Here is a 19,022-nt window from a genome sequence, read left to right on the forward strand (position 1 = left end):
TAGCCTTTGACAACTAGCAATGAACGTTTGTCAAAATGACAACATATTTTTGTCTAGTAAGCAAATGAAATCCTTTGGAACAACAAATCTGACCATTAAATTCTGTTCTGAGCCACCACTTACAAGTTTGTTGTAACATGTCATAGCCTTCCAATAGTACTTCAGGATAAATGTAACACTGACAAATACACCCGTATAATACCTGGAGGAGCTCAGTGAACGACTTGGAGGCCTCTTCATGTTAATTCTACTTGAGCTATCTTTGGGAATTAGTGGTGTGGCTGGGCCACATCCCCAGGATGAGGCGTAGCAGGACACAAGGTACTCCTCCGACAGTAGACACATAGCATGACAACATCCACTCTTGAAAAGTACATGAAAAAGTTGTTAAAGATATGGTTCGGTTATAGTGATGTTTCAAGTACCACATTACAATAATAAATACATTTTGGAACATGATTACTATTCCTTTTTCTTTATTGTTAAATAAGAGTTCAGTGACTGTAAATTTTAACAACTCCCTGTGAAAAGTTGTCCAATCATTGTCAATGTTGGCCATTTTAATGTCTGGTTATTCACTATCAAACATTGGCAAATAACTACCAAATGTTTGACCAATCACTGTAAAAAGATCGCCACTTACTGTCAAATGTTTGACCAATCACTGTAAAAGACGGCCACTTACTGTCAAATGTTTGGTCTGTGCTGTGTGCAGCTGCTGCAAGAGAAGTTGAACCACCCTGGAAAGACTGCTCTCCAGGTGGGGCTTAATGGTGAATGTAGGGGAGAAGTGGTATGGGGGGATCAGCCCCTGTACGAGGGGAGGGGGCTCCTCTGCCCACTCGGACATCAGGGGATACATCAAACTATCTGTAAGATCTCTGGCAATAGCTGTTACTGGGTCTTGTTGGCAGTTGTCAACAGCAAAGAAGAGCTTGGGAACAAGCCTGTCAGTGAAAAAAAAAATATTATGATAAAAACACAAAATCTGTTTGCATTCAATATCATCACAAGACTATAAATAAAGTTCCTATGAGGGCCATTCATTAAAGATTTCCCCTGGGCCACTTCTGGTTTTCACATGTGGCTGAAACTTTGTGCCAGTAATGACACATACGTCTATGGGTCGTGGTAATTTTCAGTATTGACCTATGAAAGCTATTTCTTTGACAAGCGTTATGTTGAAGTAAGGTGTGATGACAGTTGAGTACCAAACAATGATCAAGTGTTTGTACTTAAAGGTCACACAGCAAAGGAGACCTTTGATGAAATGAAAGCAGCTTATGGGAGGATGCCCAATCGTATGAAGTAGTTAAACACTAGCAGCGCCAGTTAAAATGGGTTCGGAAATTTGTGAAAACTGCTCCCATTCCTGTTTGACCTCTCTCAGTCATTGATGAAAACACTCTCAATCAAGTGAAAATTGCCATTTTGGAAGATCGCCATTTTACTGCTTGCCAGTTAGCCCATGATGATACTTGCATAAAACAATGGGAAAAGTGTGTAACTTGGTGGTTGCTATGTAGAGAAGGACTAATAACTGTGCCAAGTTTCGTTCCACTTGGTCGGCAAATGGGCCAGTTGAAACCTTTCATGAATGTCCCTCATAACTTTTAGGTTGATCTGGAGAAGTAGGGTAGGCCAGTGGTTAAAGCATTCACCCATCCCGCGGATGGTCCAGATATCATTCGCAAGATCAGTACAATGTGTGAAGACTTATTTCTGATGTAGACAACTTAAATACTGCTCGAATATTGCTAAGAGCGGTGAACACCCAACTCAATCACTCAAGATTGATCATACACCTTCATAATGTGTTGACTCCCAATCTGTCAATAAGCAAATGTAATAAAAAACAGTACTGTTCGAATAGTTCACAATTCAAGCCATGTAATGGATGTCTTTAAATAATCAAGTCTGAACCAGACAATAATGACTAACACTGACACAATCCCCACTGCACAATAGCACATCATTAATCATGGTACTTTGTCTCATTAGCAGACCCATCTCGTCCCTTCTCCATAAATATCCCACATGGTTCCTCAAATATTATTCATGCTTGCGTAAACATTCGTCAGTTTTGATTGTATCCTTACTCCACACAGCAATATTCCAGTCAGGGACGTGAATGATCAAATCTTGACCAGGTAGCCCTGCAATCAATAACCCTAGCAGTCTTCCTTGCAGTAGGACATCCAAGTCACCATTTTTAACCCGAATTTTAAACCAGAATCCCAACCTGGGATTGATTATCAGCTAATACTGATCTGTATGACAGCTGATCTCCTTGGTCATCATTTACCTGAGCAATGTTCTTGATGCTGCATGCCTGACTCGGCCATCTTCATCTCCAAGCAGTGGAATGATCACATGACTCAGGTAGTGGTCCTGTAAATTCAGTCTCTGAGGACAGAACCATACATATTAATTAGATTGTAATTTTCAAATTATGAACACTATTAATAGCTTCATTTTGACACACTGGGTTCATATGGATGAAAGCAGGATACATAATGCAACTAACTTTTATTTATCAATGATCCTTTTTCCTGTCAGTACAGGATAACGACAAAAGGTGTGAACGTTTGCAATACTTTAATTTGCCAGTTGGCTACCAGAGCCTGTTGCCACCTGCAAGCTCAAAAATCTACAGGCCCTGAATGAAATCTGCAGGACCATCTTAAAGTAGACCACACTGTACACAGTTTCATAGTTTCTAAAAAATCAGTTGAGTGGTGCAGAGAGACATTTTTATTTGTTAAAGACTGGTGTCAATATTCCTAGGTGGAAAGCGCTGAAATACCAGGAAGTGAAACCGTAAGTTATAGTAGCATGATCCATCATGGATGATTCCTGAATGTTAACAAAGAAAAATAAAAAACAAAATTATGGAAACATATTTCAGTTTTAAAAAAAGATAGATAATTTACTGAAGGCTGGAAGGACCTGTAAATATTTGAAACTGCCGGCCCAATACAATAACAACTGTCACTGGGCCTCCTGGTTATTTCGAATGCTGGGTGTGACGTGAGATAGACTCAAACTAAGGCACTAACCCCTAGGAAGTTATGGCTGCCCTTCTTGTGATCCTTGCAGAGGGTGCCCAGATAACACACCACCTTGAAGTTGATACTTCCCAGTAGCTCAAGTAGCTCCACCTGAATAATAGAACAATAGAACAATACACATAAACACTGAAAATTATTCTTACACATACAACACTCTTCTTACTGGCAGAACACCATTCTTACACACAGAACCATAAAGTTACCCCGGTAGACACAAGACCCTACAATCACACGCAGTATACTCCACTTACACAAAGGATACTATGCTCACACACAGAACCTGAACCGTCGTAAATATATACACTGACCATCCAGTCTTGACATTATCACTAAATGTGAATGTATGTCTTGAGCAGTGAATACAGCCTCTTAACATTCAAGTGCATACACTGACCAGCCAGTATGGGCATTATCACTACATGTACACATGTATCTTGACCAATGAATACGACCTGTTAACATTTACATGCATACCTTGACCAGCCAGTAGGGGTTGTTCTTGACATCCAGGAGATCCAGCATGACACTGATCCCGACCTTGCCATGGCAGCTCTCGAGGAGGTTGGACAGGCACATCTGTAGGGCGATCAGTGTCAGTCGGATAGCCACTGACGACTGGTCATACATGATGTGTACCAAGGTCTCCATCAGGTGTTCCAATGACAGCTCACCTGGATATACACCATCACATTCACTGCCAGGGTCAGTAACAAACTTGGACTTGTATAATGGATTTTATTACTTAATTAATATTTGTTCTTTTCTCGCTAACTACATGGAAAACTGTAATATCCCAGTATCTTATTGAAGATAACTTGATGATTAAAACCAAACATCATCAGTGTTTACAATGTCTTTGTGACACAACACACCTTGTATTAGTGTGAATAAACACTGCTGCCAAAGAAATGCTGCTGTGCAAAACACCTATTTATCCCTTCAAATTTATTGTCCAAGCATAACTGTCGCATTAAACAATGAATAAAGAAACAGTTATGTCATGGATTGAGTTGGAGAAACAGAATTGAGAGTTCAGTTTTATGCCTCTTTTAGCAATACTCCAGCAATATCTGGGTGGATGACACCAGAAATGGGCTTCACACATTGTACCCATGTAGGGGATTGAACTCAGGTCTTCAGCATGTTGACCTACTGCTTTAAAGACAAGGCTACCCCACCACACTATAGTGTGTGTGAGGCTACAGTTGCAGAAATACTGACCTATGTCAGCTGGGGAATGTTTCTTGAGCCACTTCTTGAAGTCCCCTCTCCCTTCTGTAAGCACAGCCTTGATGAGGCTTCCAATCACCATGGCAGTCGTTCCCTTAAGCTGAGGGTCAGGGTGACTAGCGTACAGGACTACGTCCCTGAGGTGTTGATTACCACCTGAACACATATTTACTGCAGCATGAATCAAACAATAAGAGTGAGCAGATTTAGTTTTATGCCATTTTCAGAAACTTTTCAGCAAAATTTCACTGAATCAAACCTAAGTCTTCATCATGACAGATAAATGCTGTAGAAACTCGGCTACCCTCACCACTACTGAACCAATAACAGCTCAAAATCATTAACTCTTACATATGCAAAAAAAGCCATGTGAGATAACTGTTATATGTGAGACTGGTTTGCGGGTCTTTAATTCACTATTACATATTGATGACTGAAGATAAGATCATGATTCACTACTTTTTTGGTTGCAATATAAAAATAAATTGGTTCTACTTTTAATGCATTCATGATTCACTTGTGTCTGTGTTGTAACTTCATGATTACAGAGGGTACATAAATGATCTTAGGTTTCATATAATTTTCATTTTAATTTTCATCTTAATCATAAACACTGAGTGCTTCAGATACATTTCCTGCACTTGGATGGCCAGATACCATTCACATTACAACTGTAGTTTTGAAATGTACCTTACTTTTATTTCCGTACTTTAAATTTGCTATGAAGCAACATGTTTGAAGACACTCTTCCAGTGTTTTATACAATCGCACCATGATGAGACAACTTTAACCATACAAAATCTAAACAAACATCAAGACACATTCAACTCTTCAAAGAGCTCTACTTCATCATCATGTTCTACTGCATTTTTCACTGTTGTTGAGTTAATCTTCATACTAGTGATCAGGAAAAGCAGGAGTGACCACTTTTGATCAATCAAAAACCTGCAGGATGCACAATGCTATTAACAACTGATACTTACTCTCAAGGTCTCGGGGAAAGAGCTTGTAGAGGAAGATCTTCGGGCAGAGAGATAATGCTGAAGCCACACAGCTGAGAGCTAGTGACTTGAGGCTCACTCGTGCAACTTTATCTGGGAGAAGACCCCCTTCACTTCCATTCAGCAGGAACCCTCGACACAATAAGCGAACACAATATAGAAGTGGGAGCTCCTCGTCTAGCAGTGAACCAATGTCATTGACTGCATCCTCTCTCATTCCTGGAGGTACTGGACTAGGAAGGGGAGATGATCGATCTGGGGTATCAGCGCCCCCTAGGAGATCATACTCTGGGTTTCCGTTCAAGTCCTGGCTCACGCCTTTCCTCAAAGATGGCCGTCTTTTGGGGCTCAAACTCTTGATGCTTAGAAGTGTTTCAACACTACTGCTATGTGATAATGTGGAACGTTCAGACTTTTCTTCATTTAAATCCCCTATTTCAACATTGGAATAGTCATTATCTGTCGTCACAACCACTGTTGCATCAGACCCAGCCATCAAGTCTGTCAGATCAGACTCAGATTTGCCCTCTCGTCTCGAATCAGCTGACAGCCTCCGCATATTAAGACCTTCAACTGATCCTGGGTCAAGGTCAGACACAAAAGCGCCAGATGATGATGCCGTCTGCCCAGTCACATCAGATCCTTCTTCCTCCTCCAGACCTGTGTCATCAGAGATGGTTGGCAGCTCCGCTGAACCTGGTAAAAGTACAGAATCTGTCATCCTCCCAACAATGGATGTCTGTATTGTTCACTAAGTGATTATCAAACGTAACACCAGGATTCAACATGGCTACCAATTCAAACAGTTGCTTTACAGAATATCCAGAAACCATAGAAAAATGCACACATAAATGAATGAATGAGTGAACTCATGAGTGAGTCAGTGTGTGAGCAATGGCAAGAAAACTGACACTCACTTTCCAGCCTGAAGCGTTCCCTCTCCTCAAAGTCCTTTTGGTAGATCAGGGTTCTCTGTATGCTGCCAGACGCCAACAGAATTGAGCGGAGCTGGGGCGGTGGGGTGCGCAGAAGTTGCTGCAGTGCCTCCAGTGCCGCCGTCACAACGTTGTGGTCAGGGTGGTTTGTGTAGTACAGAAGCAGCTGGAACATCTGTAAACGATACAGAAACAGTTGTCTCAAAAGTTATAACTCAAGTAACTAATTAACCACATCACAGTATGACAAAAAACACCAAAGCATTTACTGATTAAGCCGAATATACACGTGACCTTGAGAATCTGATCATGGTTGACCCCCTCTTCCTTCTCCTTCTGGATGACCCCAAAGCTGCCCTTCAGTCCCTGGTCCCGCGTGTCGGACTGCACCAGCTGGGGGATAATCGTCCTCATACACAGGATCACACCCAGGAGTGTGTATACATCATGTTCCACATCCACTGGCAACACAAGCTCTGAAATACAAAAGCACCCATGACGTTAGCTCTAATAACTGCAAACACCTGTTACACAAGTTCTGAAAAAATGTAATTTTCTGAATAAAATCGATATTTTATACTTATCCTGATTCATGCTTATTATGCCTATCTCCTCCCTCTATGCGAAGATAGTGGAACACTTGAAATTCCTTGAAATTAAATTCTATTGGAAGCTTATGTACAATACACTCACCCACCACAAGCCTCCCTTTCCCGCCACTCTCTCTGAAATCTCATAAGCTCAACACGAGAATTGGTGTGATTTGAGTGGGGTGACTGGCAGGGCTTCACGCCATATTTTTCCTTATCCTGACTCATGCCTATTATGCTTACAGAATCCAACAGAAATGATGATGGGTCAGGCCACGCTAGATTCTGCTGGCTACAATATAAGTACCGTATATTACCGCGTATAAGCCGAATTTTGTGGACAAAAAAAAGCAGTCTGTAGAAGGGGTTCGGCTTATCAATGAGATATAATTTTACGAAAGTATTTTTTAGGTTGTCAGGTCCCTGTCAGGACGAGCGGAGAGATTAGCGGTACACCTGCCTGACTTGAAGTTAACAATGATTACAGCCACTTTGTTACGATTGATCAATAAAATACATTTTAAACTATACAGTGTTCATTATTTTAACAATATTTTGCTCTTAGTCAGTTACAGATCACACCTACCTATTTATACACAATAAATCCACTCAAAGAGAAGACATAATCCTGTCCGATCGCCATTTGCAAAATGACATGTGCCACTACAACAGCTGTTTCCGGTGACGCCACATACGGTGAAGAGTAAAATTGCTCACCACGGTTTTGACACTACACACACGGAACACAAGTAAATAAACAAGGATATTAAATGGTCAGGTTGCTGTTGTTTCGATGTTTGCACAAACACTTTGTGAAGGAATCTCAAATAAGATGGACGGATCAGAGGATGATGCATTATTTGACGAGTTTCTGACGCCCGAACAGAGAAAGGAAGATGAAGATGTGCTTGTATGTGACAGTCTGCAGGACTATTACGATGACTCGACAAATGAGTCAGCATGGAAAGAACTGGCTGGCGAGGACAGCGAAACTGAATTCAAGGGTTTCACAGCCGATGATTTGTAAATATTGTGTACTTATATGAATTGATACATGGACACAACGGCTGAAAATGTATATAATTGTGTATAATTGCAATACATATTATTTATTTATGTAAACATGCTTCACTAAATGCAATTTGAGAGAGAAATAATACGTTTAGAATCCAAAAATGACTTCAGTGTTTATTTCCTGTGGGTACTTTTAGTCGTGGGTTCACATTTCTATACTCACCGATTTGACAAAATGGCGTCCTGTCGTAAATGCATGCAGCGATCGTAGGGATATAAAAGGAAAACAAACACAGGTTTTCAGAATATACTGGTAATCTTTATTGTGTATGGCAGTACTTGGTCTCTGTTAATGCAAGCAGTGATCGTTGGGATCGTTGACATACAAAGTAAAACAAAGGTTTCCAATCTTTATTCACATCAAACATACTGGTTACGTCCAAGATGTCTCTGATCGTGGTCTCTGGCCATAGTGGGGGCTCGGCTTATGTATGAGAGATACAATCTTGGCATTGATTTTGAGGGTCAAGTTGGGGGGTCGGCTTATTCACGGGGTCGGCTTATATGCTGTAATATACGGTATGTCCAGAACTTCACCCCTTTGATAACTATAATGGCGGTAGTTTGGTCCTGTTCTTCTAACGTTCATCTGTGAGATGGGGGAATCACATTCAGTTGACCTGTTTTCTCATGAAGCATTCGTTCTCTGGTACGTGATCACGTAATAGATCACCTTGCATCCTGCTAGTGTCTAATGCAACTGTTTGTCAAGACTTCTATCAGAAACAGTTGTGACCCTTCTTCATGTACATGTATCTTCATTACGAGTACAGGGACATAATTACTCATGGTAGCTTGCTCAAGACGTGCACATGGACTCTAAACCTTTATACTCTGCAGAGCGTCTTGGTCTCAACAAGTCACATGATATAAGGGTGAGTGAAACTCAGCGCCATTGTGGAACCGTTAGTTGTTAGGCACTAAAACGATAACCGTTAGGCGACAAAATCCCACTGCAGTCCTTAGTGCACAATCTCATGATGATCAGTGTCGAATCGTGTACAACTGAAGTTCAGAGAATGTATTTGTGACATCCATGTTGCCGTAGCTATAGTGAGTAGAAACAGCATTGTCTGCGTCAACAGTTTGAAAGATGTCCGATATGGAGGCTCATAATTGTAACTGGTGAGATGTTGAAGTACAACACCCAAAGTGGTACCTTAAATCTGCGTTGTTGGTCTTCCACCTTGAACAGCCTAGTAGGTCGAGTAAAACCGGCAGTTTCGTCAGCTTAACTCCAGATCTCCTGGTGATGACAGAACTAAGTGCCGCTAACTAGGTCAATAGTGTGACATAAGTTGTCCGCTGCTCTCACCGGCCAGTAAGCATGATGAAAGTCAGTTGCAGCATCATTGTCTATTCTATTTTACCTATGACTTTCATTGACAGGAAGCAGGAACGCGTTGTCCATGCAAACGGATCCGGTACTGGAGATACGAATGTTGGTATCAGTTGAGGCTGGTGTCAAAAAGGTCTATTTGTGGTGATCCAAATGTCTGATTGCCTCCTGATGTATCCATGCTGTTGGGAGATGGTTGTAAAGGACGTGATATAACATCATCGACAATGTCTCAGAGTTGAAAGGTTAGCTGTAGCAGCTTGTGTGATCACGTTGACCCTTGCTTGTTTATGTAGAATGCTACTGAGGAGTTGTCGGTGTGAACTATCAGTGGTCTGTTCTTCAATGTTGTTGACCATTGTTGTACTTTATTGATGACAACTTTATGTCCAGGTGGTTGACATGCCAAGGGCGTTCTTACGTGAATGCATTCGCAGGTGGTCCAAAAGGGTTTGTTGAACGTCGTCCCTGCACCATATGTCAGCGTGATCTTCCTATCTTCAGGAAAGGACATCATTTTGTGAATGCTTCCACACAGGCCTGTGTGTGAAGTCCACATTCAAAGAAGATGATCAATGATGATGTCAGTGACAATCGGGGGATGCAGCTGGTGAATTTTTGGGACTGCGGGATATGTGCAAGTCAATAGTCAACATAAGGTGCGCCGTCCAAACTGTTTTGAGATGATACAGCTGATGATAATGATCTTCGTGAACGAGTGCGTTCACATGATGCATCCTCTTCATCCGACAGAACTACTGTAGCTGCCGTACCATAATGCAGGACAAGTGTAGTAGGCGACTGTAGATTAACAGAAGATGTATCCTATATGTATCCGCATCCGATGAAGAAGAAGAACGGTGATGGCGTCTCTGACGAATGGAACTACTGTAGCTGCCTCATCGTAATGCAGGATGCCTGTAGCAGACGACTGTAGATTTGCAGAAGATGGATCCGATGTGTATCCACATCTGATGAAGAGGAAAAAAGATGACGACATCTCTAACAAACGGAGGATACAGACAACGAATGCTTGTGGTTGTAGTGGAATTCATGAGAGTGGGCACTCGGCAAATCGATGGAAGGAGGTTTATCCTAACTGCGTCAAGATGATACTGCCAAAGATGATCACTTCCGTGAACAGAAGTGTGCACAAGATGCATCCTCTTCATCCGACGGACCTAATGCTGCTGATGAACTGTCATGCAGGGCGACTGTAGTTGTAGCTGAAGACTGATGTTTCCATTCCTCTTCAAAACGGTGATCCATCTGGAGCATCATGTGAGTGGTGAATCGCTGCATGAAGAAGCCGGAGTCCAAAGACTGCCATACATGCAGAAGCATCTGACGTGTTGATTGTAGACGTTGTAGATGTCTGCAAAGAAAGTAAACTCTCTGAAGGTAGCAGCATTGCTGTTGACATGGTTGATTAAGGTCTAGTAGACGCTGAATGTTGATTAGGAGTGCGGATGATCTGTGCCTCAGGGAGTAGCAGTGGAAGGTTCGTCGTAGATGTGCCATTCGTCAGGTGGGACAATATCATCGCTGAAGGACTTTGTATATGACCTTAGACTTAGTCTTAGACGAAGACTTCAACTTCCTAGGCTGAGATGATCCCGATTCTGATGACGTCCTCTTTTGAGATCTAGACATACTCTGTTGGTATAACGATCATATCCCCAGGGTACGTCTGACAGATCACTAAGAACATGAATGTCAGCAGTGGTTCAACACAGAGTTACTAGAGGCAGAATCAACACATTTATTAGACATGACTTGAGAGTGCCTCCAACCATCCTCGTCAGGACGATAAAGGAGCGAGTGACAGGCATGGCTGTTCATGTGACCGTAATTGGCAGAAAGGGAGGCGTCCAGTGAGTGAGTGTATTGTAATCCCTTCAAACAGAAGGGAACTTTGAGGGATTTCAAGTGTTCCACTATCTTCACACAGAGGGAGGAGATAAGCATAATAAGCATGAGTCAGGATTAGGAAAAATGTATAAATAACAGTAATGCTGGCTCTGTAACACATATACCTTAACATAAGCCCTGAAACACATAAGCAGCCATAATGTCAGCTCCGAAAGACTAAAACACCTGTTGAAAAACCTTATACAAACCTGTAGAGCTTATGAGTTCTTTCATGAAAGTCCTAATTGGGGTACATCTAAGCATTTTTATGTCCGTTGAAAATAGACCTCATGAGAAGTGAGGTGCAAGGTCAATGGCAAGAGTTGTCTGCTCTTGGCTGTAGGGGGCCCTTGGGGGCCCTATAAGGATGGTCTCATAAGACAAAAACAGGTCTTTCGTTTTGTAAATTCTATCACAAAATACAGTTACAAATGTCGTAGGAATTTTTAATGGACATAAAAATGCTTATATGTACCCCAAGGAGGACTTCTTATGAAAAAAGAATCTGCATTATACAAATACAAGCAACACTGGCTCTGGAATACACAGTTACCTTAACACAAGTAATGAGTCTGAGTGACATAAATATCTATAACATCAGCTATGGAATGTACAAATATGTTTAACATTAAACTCAAAATACACATATACCTTCCAACATGTAAATGTACTATAAACACTGTCTTACCTAGCAGAATTGTGATGAGATATGAGAAGAAGGTGACTGGACAACGCGAGTATTGGCAGATGAGGGTGAGGCTGCTTGCTGCTGTACGTCGACACACTGCAGAGTTAGATTTCAGATTTGGTAGGAATGCCTTCAGTAACCCTTTAACTTCTGTATCATTAGCAAAGCCCATAAGGCCAGGACAGATCTTCTGCATGGAGGAAGATAAAGTCTCCTGCACAGCTTCTTCATCGTCACGGCGACAGATGCGTGCCAAACAAGGGAGTAAATTGACAATGTAGGGTCTGTGAAAGAGAGAAACATCATGATTTTTCATTCCCCTTACCAACCCATAATTATGTCAAATATAACACTTTCTGGGAGTTACCTCCCTTGTCAGCTGATATTGGTATAAACTGATAACGGCAAACAAGAAAATCAGAACAGTAATATGTTTAAGCAAGCTACATTTAATCATATATAAAATATTAAACCCTACTTTAGTAATACCATACTAACTCAGCAAACATTCTATTTGAATATGTTTTCTATTGTTACAACGTTAAGCATTCATGGTCAAGTAATACTGCTTCCCAATTTCCATGCCAAGTAAAGGGATATTTCCGCTGATATCCTAAGCAACCATAAGGAAATGTTCAGTGGTTGCACCAGTAACACAGTAAATAGTAGATCATGGCAGAATATGAATGACGAGACAAGACAACCACGGAAAAAACTTATTAAAATCTAAATAGTTTAGATATTTAAATACTTACCTTACCATAGGTCTTATGCATATTACCTCAAGCTTCGCTAGAAGAGATCAGACAGTCGTTGATTCGCCATTCCCTGGATGGCTACCTCATGTAATCTACGAATGTAGTCACGGAAGTGACGTGATCTCCCCACTCGCGCGAGAGCGCAGAATCCAAAATTCACTTTTACCGCCAACCGGAAGGTCCGAAGAGTCCAAAGTGGGGAGGAGCATCCAGCGTTGGGAGGGAGTCACCGCCCTATGGTAAGGTAAGTATTTAAATATCTAAAATATTTAGATTTTAATAAATTTTTAACTTACCTTACCATAGGTCTTATGCATATGGCTTCGACAGATGGATGGTGGTGTGGACTCCGGAGGACCATCCCTCAGCAAACAGTGCACATGCAACAGGAGAACTTGGGAAACCAATGCCAACGGTCTCAGGATAACACCTGGAGCAGGACAAAGAGTAACCCAATAGAACTCCAAAGAAAAACCGACGCACCCTGAGGGTGAGGTTAATCTTAAGACCAACGGTAAGTAACAGCGTTATTACCTAATGGGCGGACGGTCGGGTAAGTTGCCGAGCAACTACCAGTGGACCAAATGACTGTAACCCCTCCACATCTTCAACTGTCAGGTCCCTCAAGTAGTGGGAAGCGAAGACAGTTGATGATTTCCAGAAACAACCCTCCATGATCTGCGCTACCGTGCAATATCGATGGAGGGCCATTGTAGATGCCAAAGCCCTGATCTCGTGCGGGTTATTTGCTACCGGATGAGGCTGGAGCTTGTCGTCGTAGGCAGCCAGGATTGTCGATCTGAGCCAAAGGGCAATCGTGTTCCTGTTTACCTCTCCTTTGCAGGTCGACGCAAATGGGATGAATAGTCTTTTGCGGGACCGTCTCCTAGAGGCTGACCTTTTAATGTAACATCTCAGAGCTCTGACCAGACATAGCAGTTCCTCCTCCAAGTCATGATGACCAAGGATCGTAGACAAAGGAGGGATGGAAAATAACCTGTTGGGCTGCCCGGGAAGCGGGTTCTTAGCCACAAAGTCCCAGAGCAGACCCAAATGGACTCGTCCGTGCCTTGACTGTTCAAAGTGAATCTGTGTGACGTCAAGAGCATGGATCTCACTGACTCTAGCCGCTGTCGCCAATGCTAGTAGGAAAGCCGTCTTCTTGGATAGGTGTTCAAAAGAGGCTTCCTCTAACGGCTCATACGGCGGTCCTCTAAGATGTTGTAGAACGACATTAAGATCCCAGGCTGGAGGACGAAACTTGGCCTTCTGGTCTTCCAGCTTGAAAGCTTTGAGAAACGCAATCAGTTCCGGTACCTTGGAGATCTGTTTACCTGACTTGATCGCAAGGACAGAATTCAATGCTGACAGATAGGTGCCTAAGGTACTGCCTCTGAGATGTCTAAAGTTCCGTAGAAAGAGAACTTTGACACAAAACTGAGGGGATGTTGCCATAGGATCTTGAGATCTATGAGCGCAAAAATTCTCGAACGAGCGCCATTTGTCGTCATATAGGGATCGGGTAGAAACTATGCGCGCGAGCTATAACGCTCGCCACGTGCATGGAGTAGCCCTTAGCCTTTAACGCCCTCTGCAAATGACCCATGCGTGAAGATGGAATCGCAGTGGATCCGGATGCAGTTGTCGACTGTGTGGATGCCGAAGTAGATGCAACCACTCTGGAAGTTTGTATGGTTCTCCGCTTGCGAGTCGTCGAAGGTTGGGGAACCATGGCCTGGCTGGCCACCAAGGTGCGACCAAAAGCAGTTGCAGGTTCTGAGTCTGCTTGACCTTAGCGACCACTTCTGAGAGAAAGGGCTGGTGGTGGAAACGTGTAAGCGTCCAGACCTTCCCACGACAGGGACATCGCGTCGATCGCTCACGCCTCCAGGTCCATAAAGTGACTGAGTGGAAACCCTGTGCTCCCGGGCGATTAACTTCGCCACTTGAGATGAGTACCCCTTGGCCCTCAAGACTTTCACAGATGGTCCAGGCGCAAAGATGAAACCGCGACGGAACCAGGTGCAGTGTCCGATTGTGAGGATGGAACAACAATTGGTCCCACTCTAGAAGCCGATTATTTGAAACGTCTCTCCACACAACATATTCTCCGTTGGTGATAGACGTAGGGGGTGAGATAAGGCGCCTGCCATGAAGATGCAGGCTCCTGGTATGTGAGATACTTTATTTTGGAGGATCAGACTCGACCACATCGAAGGGTAGAAACGACAAGTGTAGTAGAGGTCGAGGCCTCCTTGACCCTTGTTTACCTAGAAAGCTACTACTGAGTTGACCGTATGGATCATCAGTAGCTTGTCTCTCGGTGCTGTCAACCAATGACAGACATGCATCACCGCTTTCATCTTCAACTGGGTGATGTGAAGAGATTGAGCTCCACTCTTCCAGAATCCTGCTGCAACCTTCTTGACTAGATAGGCACTCAATCCTTGGAGAGAAGTGTCTACCTAAAGATGGTTGTTGAATGACGGCTCTAATAAGTAACTTCCTACGCAAACATTGACCAGCGAGCCTACCACAGGTGTGGTGTCAAGACGTCCAATGTCGTAAACCTGTCATGAAATCATGATCAAGAAAACGCTGTCATAGACGTAATAGTAGACGTCTACGTCTGATCATATCCTAAGGTGACATGAGCAAATCGAGTAGACATTATCACTGACATAGTGATAACGGACAGAGTAGAGCTTGCTTTTAACATAGCCTTGAACTTCGACCCCCGAACCTGGGACGGCGATGTGATGAATCAAGTCCCGCGGAGTTAGTTAGTCATCCAAGCTGACTTAACAGCCTGATAATGAAGTCCACCCCTCTCAAGATAATCTTGTATGCCGTAAAGATGCGTCATTCTTCGACTTCAGAATAACCACGCTGTTCATTATGAATGTGTTGACATTTCAAGGAAGTCTATTTATAGCTGGCTGTCTGTCCGATCAGAAACTGCCATACATCGCTGCACGCCTCCTGATAGGCAGCGTTGAGACTACTGTTAGAGGATCTCTATGCCGACTAGAGAAATCCAATGCCGCTGTAGACTGCTAGTCTAGAGTGTAACGACATCTTTCCATCGTAAATGACTAAGTCACTGCAGACAACTTCCTTACACTAGAATAATAACAACACATTCTGCGCAGGGCGTTGTCCCTCGATGACCAATCAGAACGTAGATGTAACGTCCCTGGGATCCTTTGCAGGGCGTTGTCTCTCGGGGACCAATCAAAATGTAGACGTGACGTCACCGGTGTAGCAGGTAACTGATCACCATGAAATCTTGTAAACGGTGATACCCTGCTAGCCTGTAGGCTTAACAGTAACCATGCTGTATGGCGAGCACGTGTCTAAAGGAGTAAAGCGCGCGAAAACCCTTCCGCCGCTTGAAAACTGACGCAGACAAATTGCTTTCCAAGTACATGTGTTGGAATTTTCCCCGAAGATAAATGCTGCCCTCTCTTGTAATAAGAGGTGTAGTGAGGCGTGGCACTTTGTAGTTGTCTCGAAAAATCTTCGTGACAAAATGCGTAAAGCACGTGAAAGAAAACTTTCTCCGCTTGAAGTATATGTAGACAAATTGTAAAGTAAGGATCTTCGAGGATGCAGCCAGTCCCTCCAAAAGACACCCAGTCTCACGCCTACCAGCAGAGGAATATCTGGTACGGTGATCAATCCTCGAGGCGTTGTCTTCAGACAAGTCCATCGCCGCCGCCGAGGTAGCTGACACCAGAGCAGACAACGGCTTAAGCATCCGCTTGAGTTCAGTCTCAATGGTCACCCGCTTAGAATCCTGCACTCTGTAAGAGAGCTGCGAGGAGCCCAATAACCGCTACATAGATTCAACCAAGACCGCCACGCTGTCCGCGAAAACCAGGCTGTGTATCTTGTAATCTGACTTCTTGGATTTACACACTTAGAAATTCGGATTAGATGACAATTTTTCAAAGACCGCATCTAATACAGCCACGGCGTCCGCCACCATAGGATCAGGCGGGATGAGTAGCTCCGGCGATAAATGAAGTGCTGCAGGGTTGTTGGAATTAGCCGAAGGTGAAGGGCAGTACGGTAACCTGTCAGCAATCCACTCGAAGACGACTGATAAGGGTAGTTAAGTGTCATCACCATCGCCGTCGCCTCCTGCCTCCTCGTCGAAGTCCGGGCCAAAAACCTGTTCTTCCAGGTCCTCATAGGAAACGGAATTCGAATCACGCCGCGATGTAGGAGACCAAGTCGATGCATGAGCAGCAGATTCCTTGGACGAGATCCAAGGTGGTTCCGGCGACCGCAAACGCCGAGTTCTAGAGGAGCGTCGAGGTGATATGGACTGGGAGCGCAAGCAACGTCTTCACCTGGTAGCTCATTCAAAGGGCGTAGCGGGGACCGAGAGCGCCGACAAAAACTACTGTGGAGGGTACAGGATCACCGACTCCCAGGGAACCTGGAGCGCGATCTGCGCCGAGAGCGCTCTGCCTCCAAGCGCCGAGCGCGCCCTTCATCCAACTGTCGTTGTAAAACCTCTTCCCTGGACAACGTATGCAACACCCTGGGTATACGGTAAGGCGCAGGCGCTGGCGCTGGCATAGGGTCCGGCGTCGGCATAGGCGCTGGCGTAGGTATAGGCACTAGCGCAAGCACAGCCTCTGGCGCTGGCGTAGACAGACGCTGGCATAGGCATAGGCACTGGCGCAAGCACAGGCGCTGGCGCTGGCGTAGACATAGGCGCTGGCGTAGGCATAGGCGCTGGCGTAGTCACTAGTGCAAGCACAGCTTCTGGCGCTGGCGTAGACATAGGCGCTGGCGTAGGCATAGGCACTGGCGCAAGCACAGGCGCTGGCGCTGGCGTAGACATAGGCGCTGGCGTAGACATAGGCGTAGGCACAAGCACAGGCGCTGGCATAGGCGCTGGCATAAGCAAAGGCGCTGGTGTTGGCATAGGCGCTGGTGTCGAGATGTCCAGACGCTGGCATCGCAGCAGCACCGGGCGTCAGGAGAGAGCGCAGGAACCTCTGGACTTCCGGATGAGACAAGGCATCTGGATGAAAACAGATCCACGATGGAATCCGAGTGAGGTGGTTCCGGGGACAAACGTACAGGCGTCACAGACGAACGCCCCATCCCAGGCGTCGGCACAGGCGTTGAAGGCGGTTGTAAGTCAGGGTCGTCCGGCAGAGATCCCAACGACGACGCTGGAGACGACAACCTTCTCTACCGCTGTGAAAAAAACTTCCTCTTAGCCGCAATAAGTCCGCCACCAATAACGCCTCGCAGTACTGGCAGTGTCCGTCAAAAGAGCAGGCTAGAGACGCACAATCCGGGCACCAAGGGTGGGGATATTCGCCGATTCCTGCCCCAAGCAGATAGTGCAAAACTGGGGAGATATACACAGTTAAGTGCAACAAACAAACATAACAATGCGTTGAAACCAACGCTAGGAGGTAGAAAAAACACCCCTATACCAGAAATGCAGCACCCCCACTGTAAAGTAGGCACGCCCGTAAGCTCGTGACAGCGAAGGCCAAACAACCAAAATGGCTGTCTGCGTACATCGCAACGTGGCACGAAAAACATATAAATGCTGTGAAACATGGGCAAAAATACTAATCGACATGTAAAATCACATGGAGGAAGAAAAAACCAGCAAGATATAATACCCCCACGGACGCCATGCCGCACTCACACACGACGCGGGCGAACCCACCCCGAAGTGAGAGAAAAAAATAACACGAGGTAGCAAAGTAAGTGCAGTTAAATGATTACTTACCTAAACATGCACACCTAAGGGATACAAACCATACCTACCCGTGAGAAAACAAATTTATTAAACCACAAAGTAGGTAAACTAAGCGAACCAAACACGTCCGAACAGACGAACGCTAGAGGTAAAAGTGAATTTTGGATTCTGCGCTCTCGCGCGAGTGGGGAGATCACGTCACTTCCGTGACTACATTCGTAGATTACATGAGGTAGCCATCCAGGGAATGGCGAATCAACGACTGTCTGATCTCTTCTAGCGAAGCTTGAGGTAATATGCATAAGACCTATGGTAAGGTAAGTTAAAAATAGATAATATCACAAACACTCAGTCTACCTGCACTTCTGTGGCCTGATTAAATGGCACATGTCAGCAAACCTCCAAAGTGCTCCCCTAAGACTACGCGAGGGACCACACTTCTTAATTTCCTTGTACAGCTCTACTTGAAGACGACCCAGGTTTGTCTCCAACAGTGTCTGAAAACCCAAGAAACATTTCATAGATGAAGGATAAAACCAAACCTGATTCTTTCGAGGGGCTTTTAACCCACTTACCCTGTTTGGCACACACATAAAAGAAACAAAAAATAATCTGTGAAACAAGATGTTAACTAACCAGTGATCATTTATTGGAAAGAGACTCTTTGAAAGAGCGACTATGCTTG

General features: G+C 44.2%; 1 protein-coding gene across 2 annotated transcripts in view; it reads right to left on the reverse strand.

Moving 5' to 3' along the window:
• Window positions 1-19,022, reverse strand: part of LOC137265772 (huntingtin-like) — a 57,541-nt gene that overhangs the window by 35,167 nt on the left and 3,352 nt on the right. For both annotated transcript variants that reach the window (XM_067801223.1, XM_067801222.1), the window contains 11 exons: window positions 18,695-18,834; window positions 11,840-12,123; window positions 6,532-6,713; window positions 6,220-6,412; window positions 5,285-5,998; window positions 4,293-4,457; window positions 3,546-3,742; window positions 3,060-3,161; window positions 2,306-2,406; window positions 686-947; window positions 203-363 (listed from right to left, as the gene is read on the reverse strand). In XM_067801223.1, coding sequence (XP_067657324.1) covers window positions 203-363; window positions 686-947; window positions 2,306-2,406; window positions 3,060-3,161; window positions 3,546-3,742; window positions 4,293-4,457; window positions 5,285-5,998; window positions 6,220-6,412; window positions 6,532-6,713; window positions 11,840-12,123; window positions 18,695-18,834 — 2,501 coding nt within the window. The remainder of the gene's footprint in view (window positions 1-202; window positions 364-685; window positions 948-2,305; window positions 2,407-3,059; window positions 3,162-3,545; window positions 3,743-4,292; window positions 4,458-5,284; window positions 5,999-6,219; window positions 6,413-6,531; window positions 6,714-11,839; window positions 12,124-18,694; window positions 18,835-19,022) is intronic.

Source organism: Haliotis asinina, chromosome 15 (genome assembly GCF_037392515.1).
Source record: "Haliotis asinina isolate JCU_RB_2024 chromosome 15, JCU_Hal_asi_v2, whole genome shotgun sequence".
NCBI classification, from domain to species: domain Eukaryota; kingdom Metazoa; phylum Mollusca; class Gastropoda; order Lepetellida; family Haliotidae; genus Haliotis; species Haliotis asinina.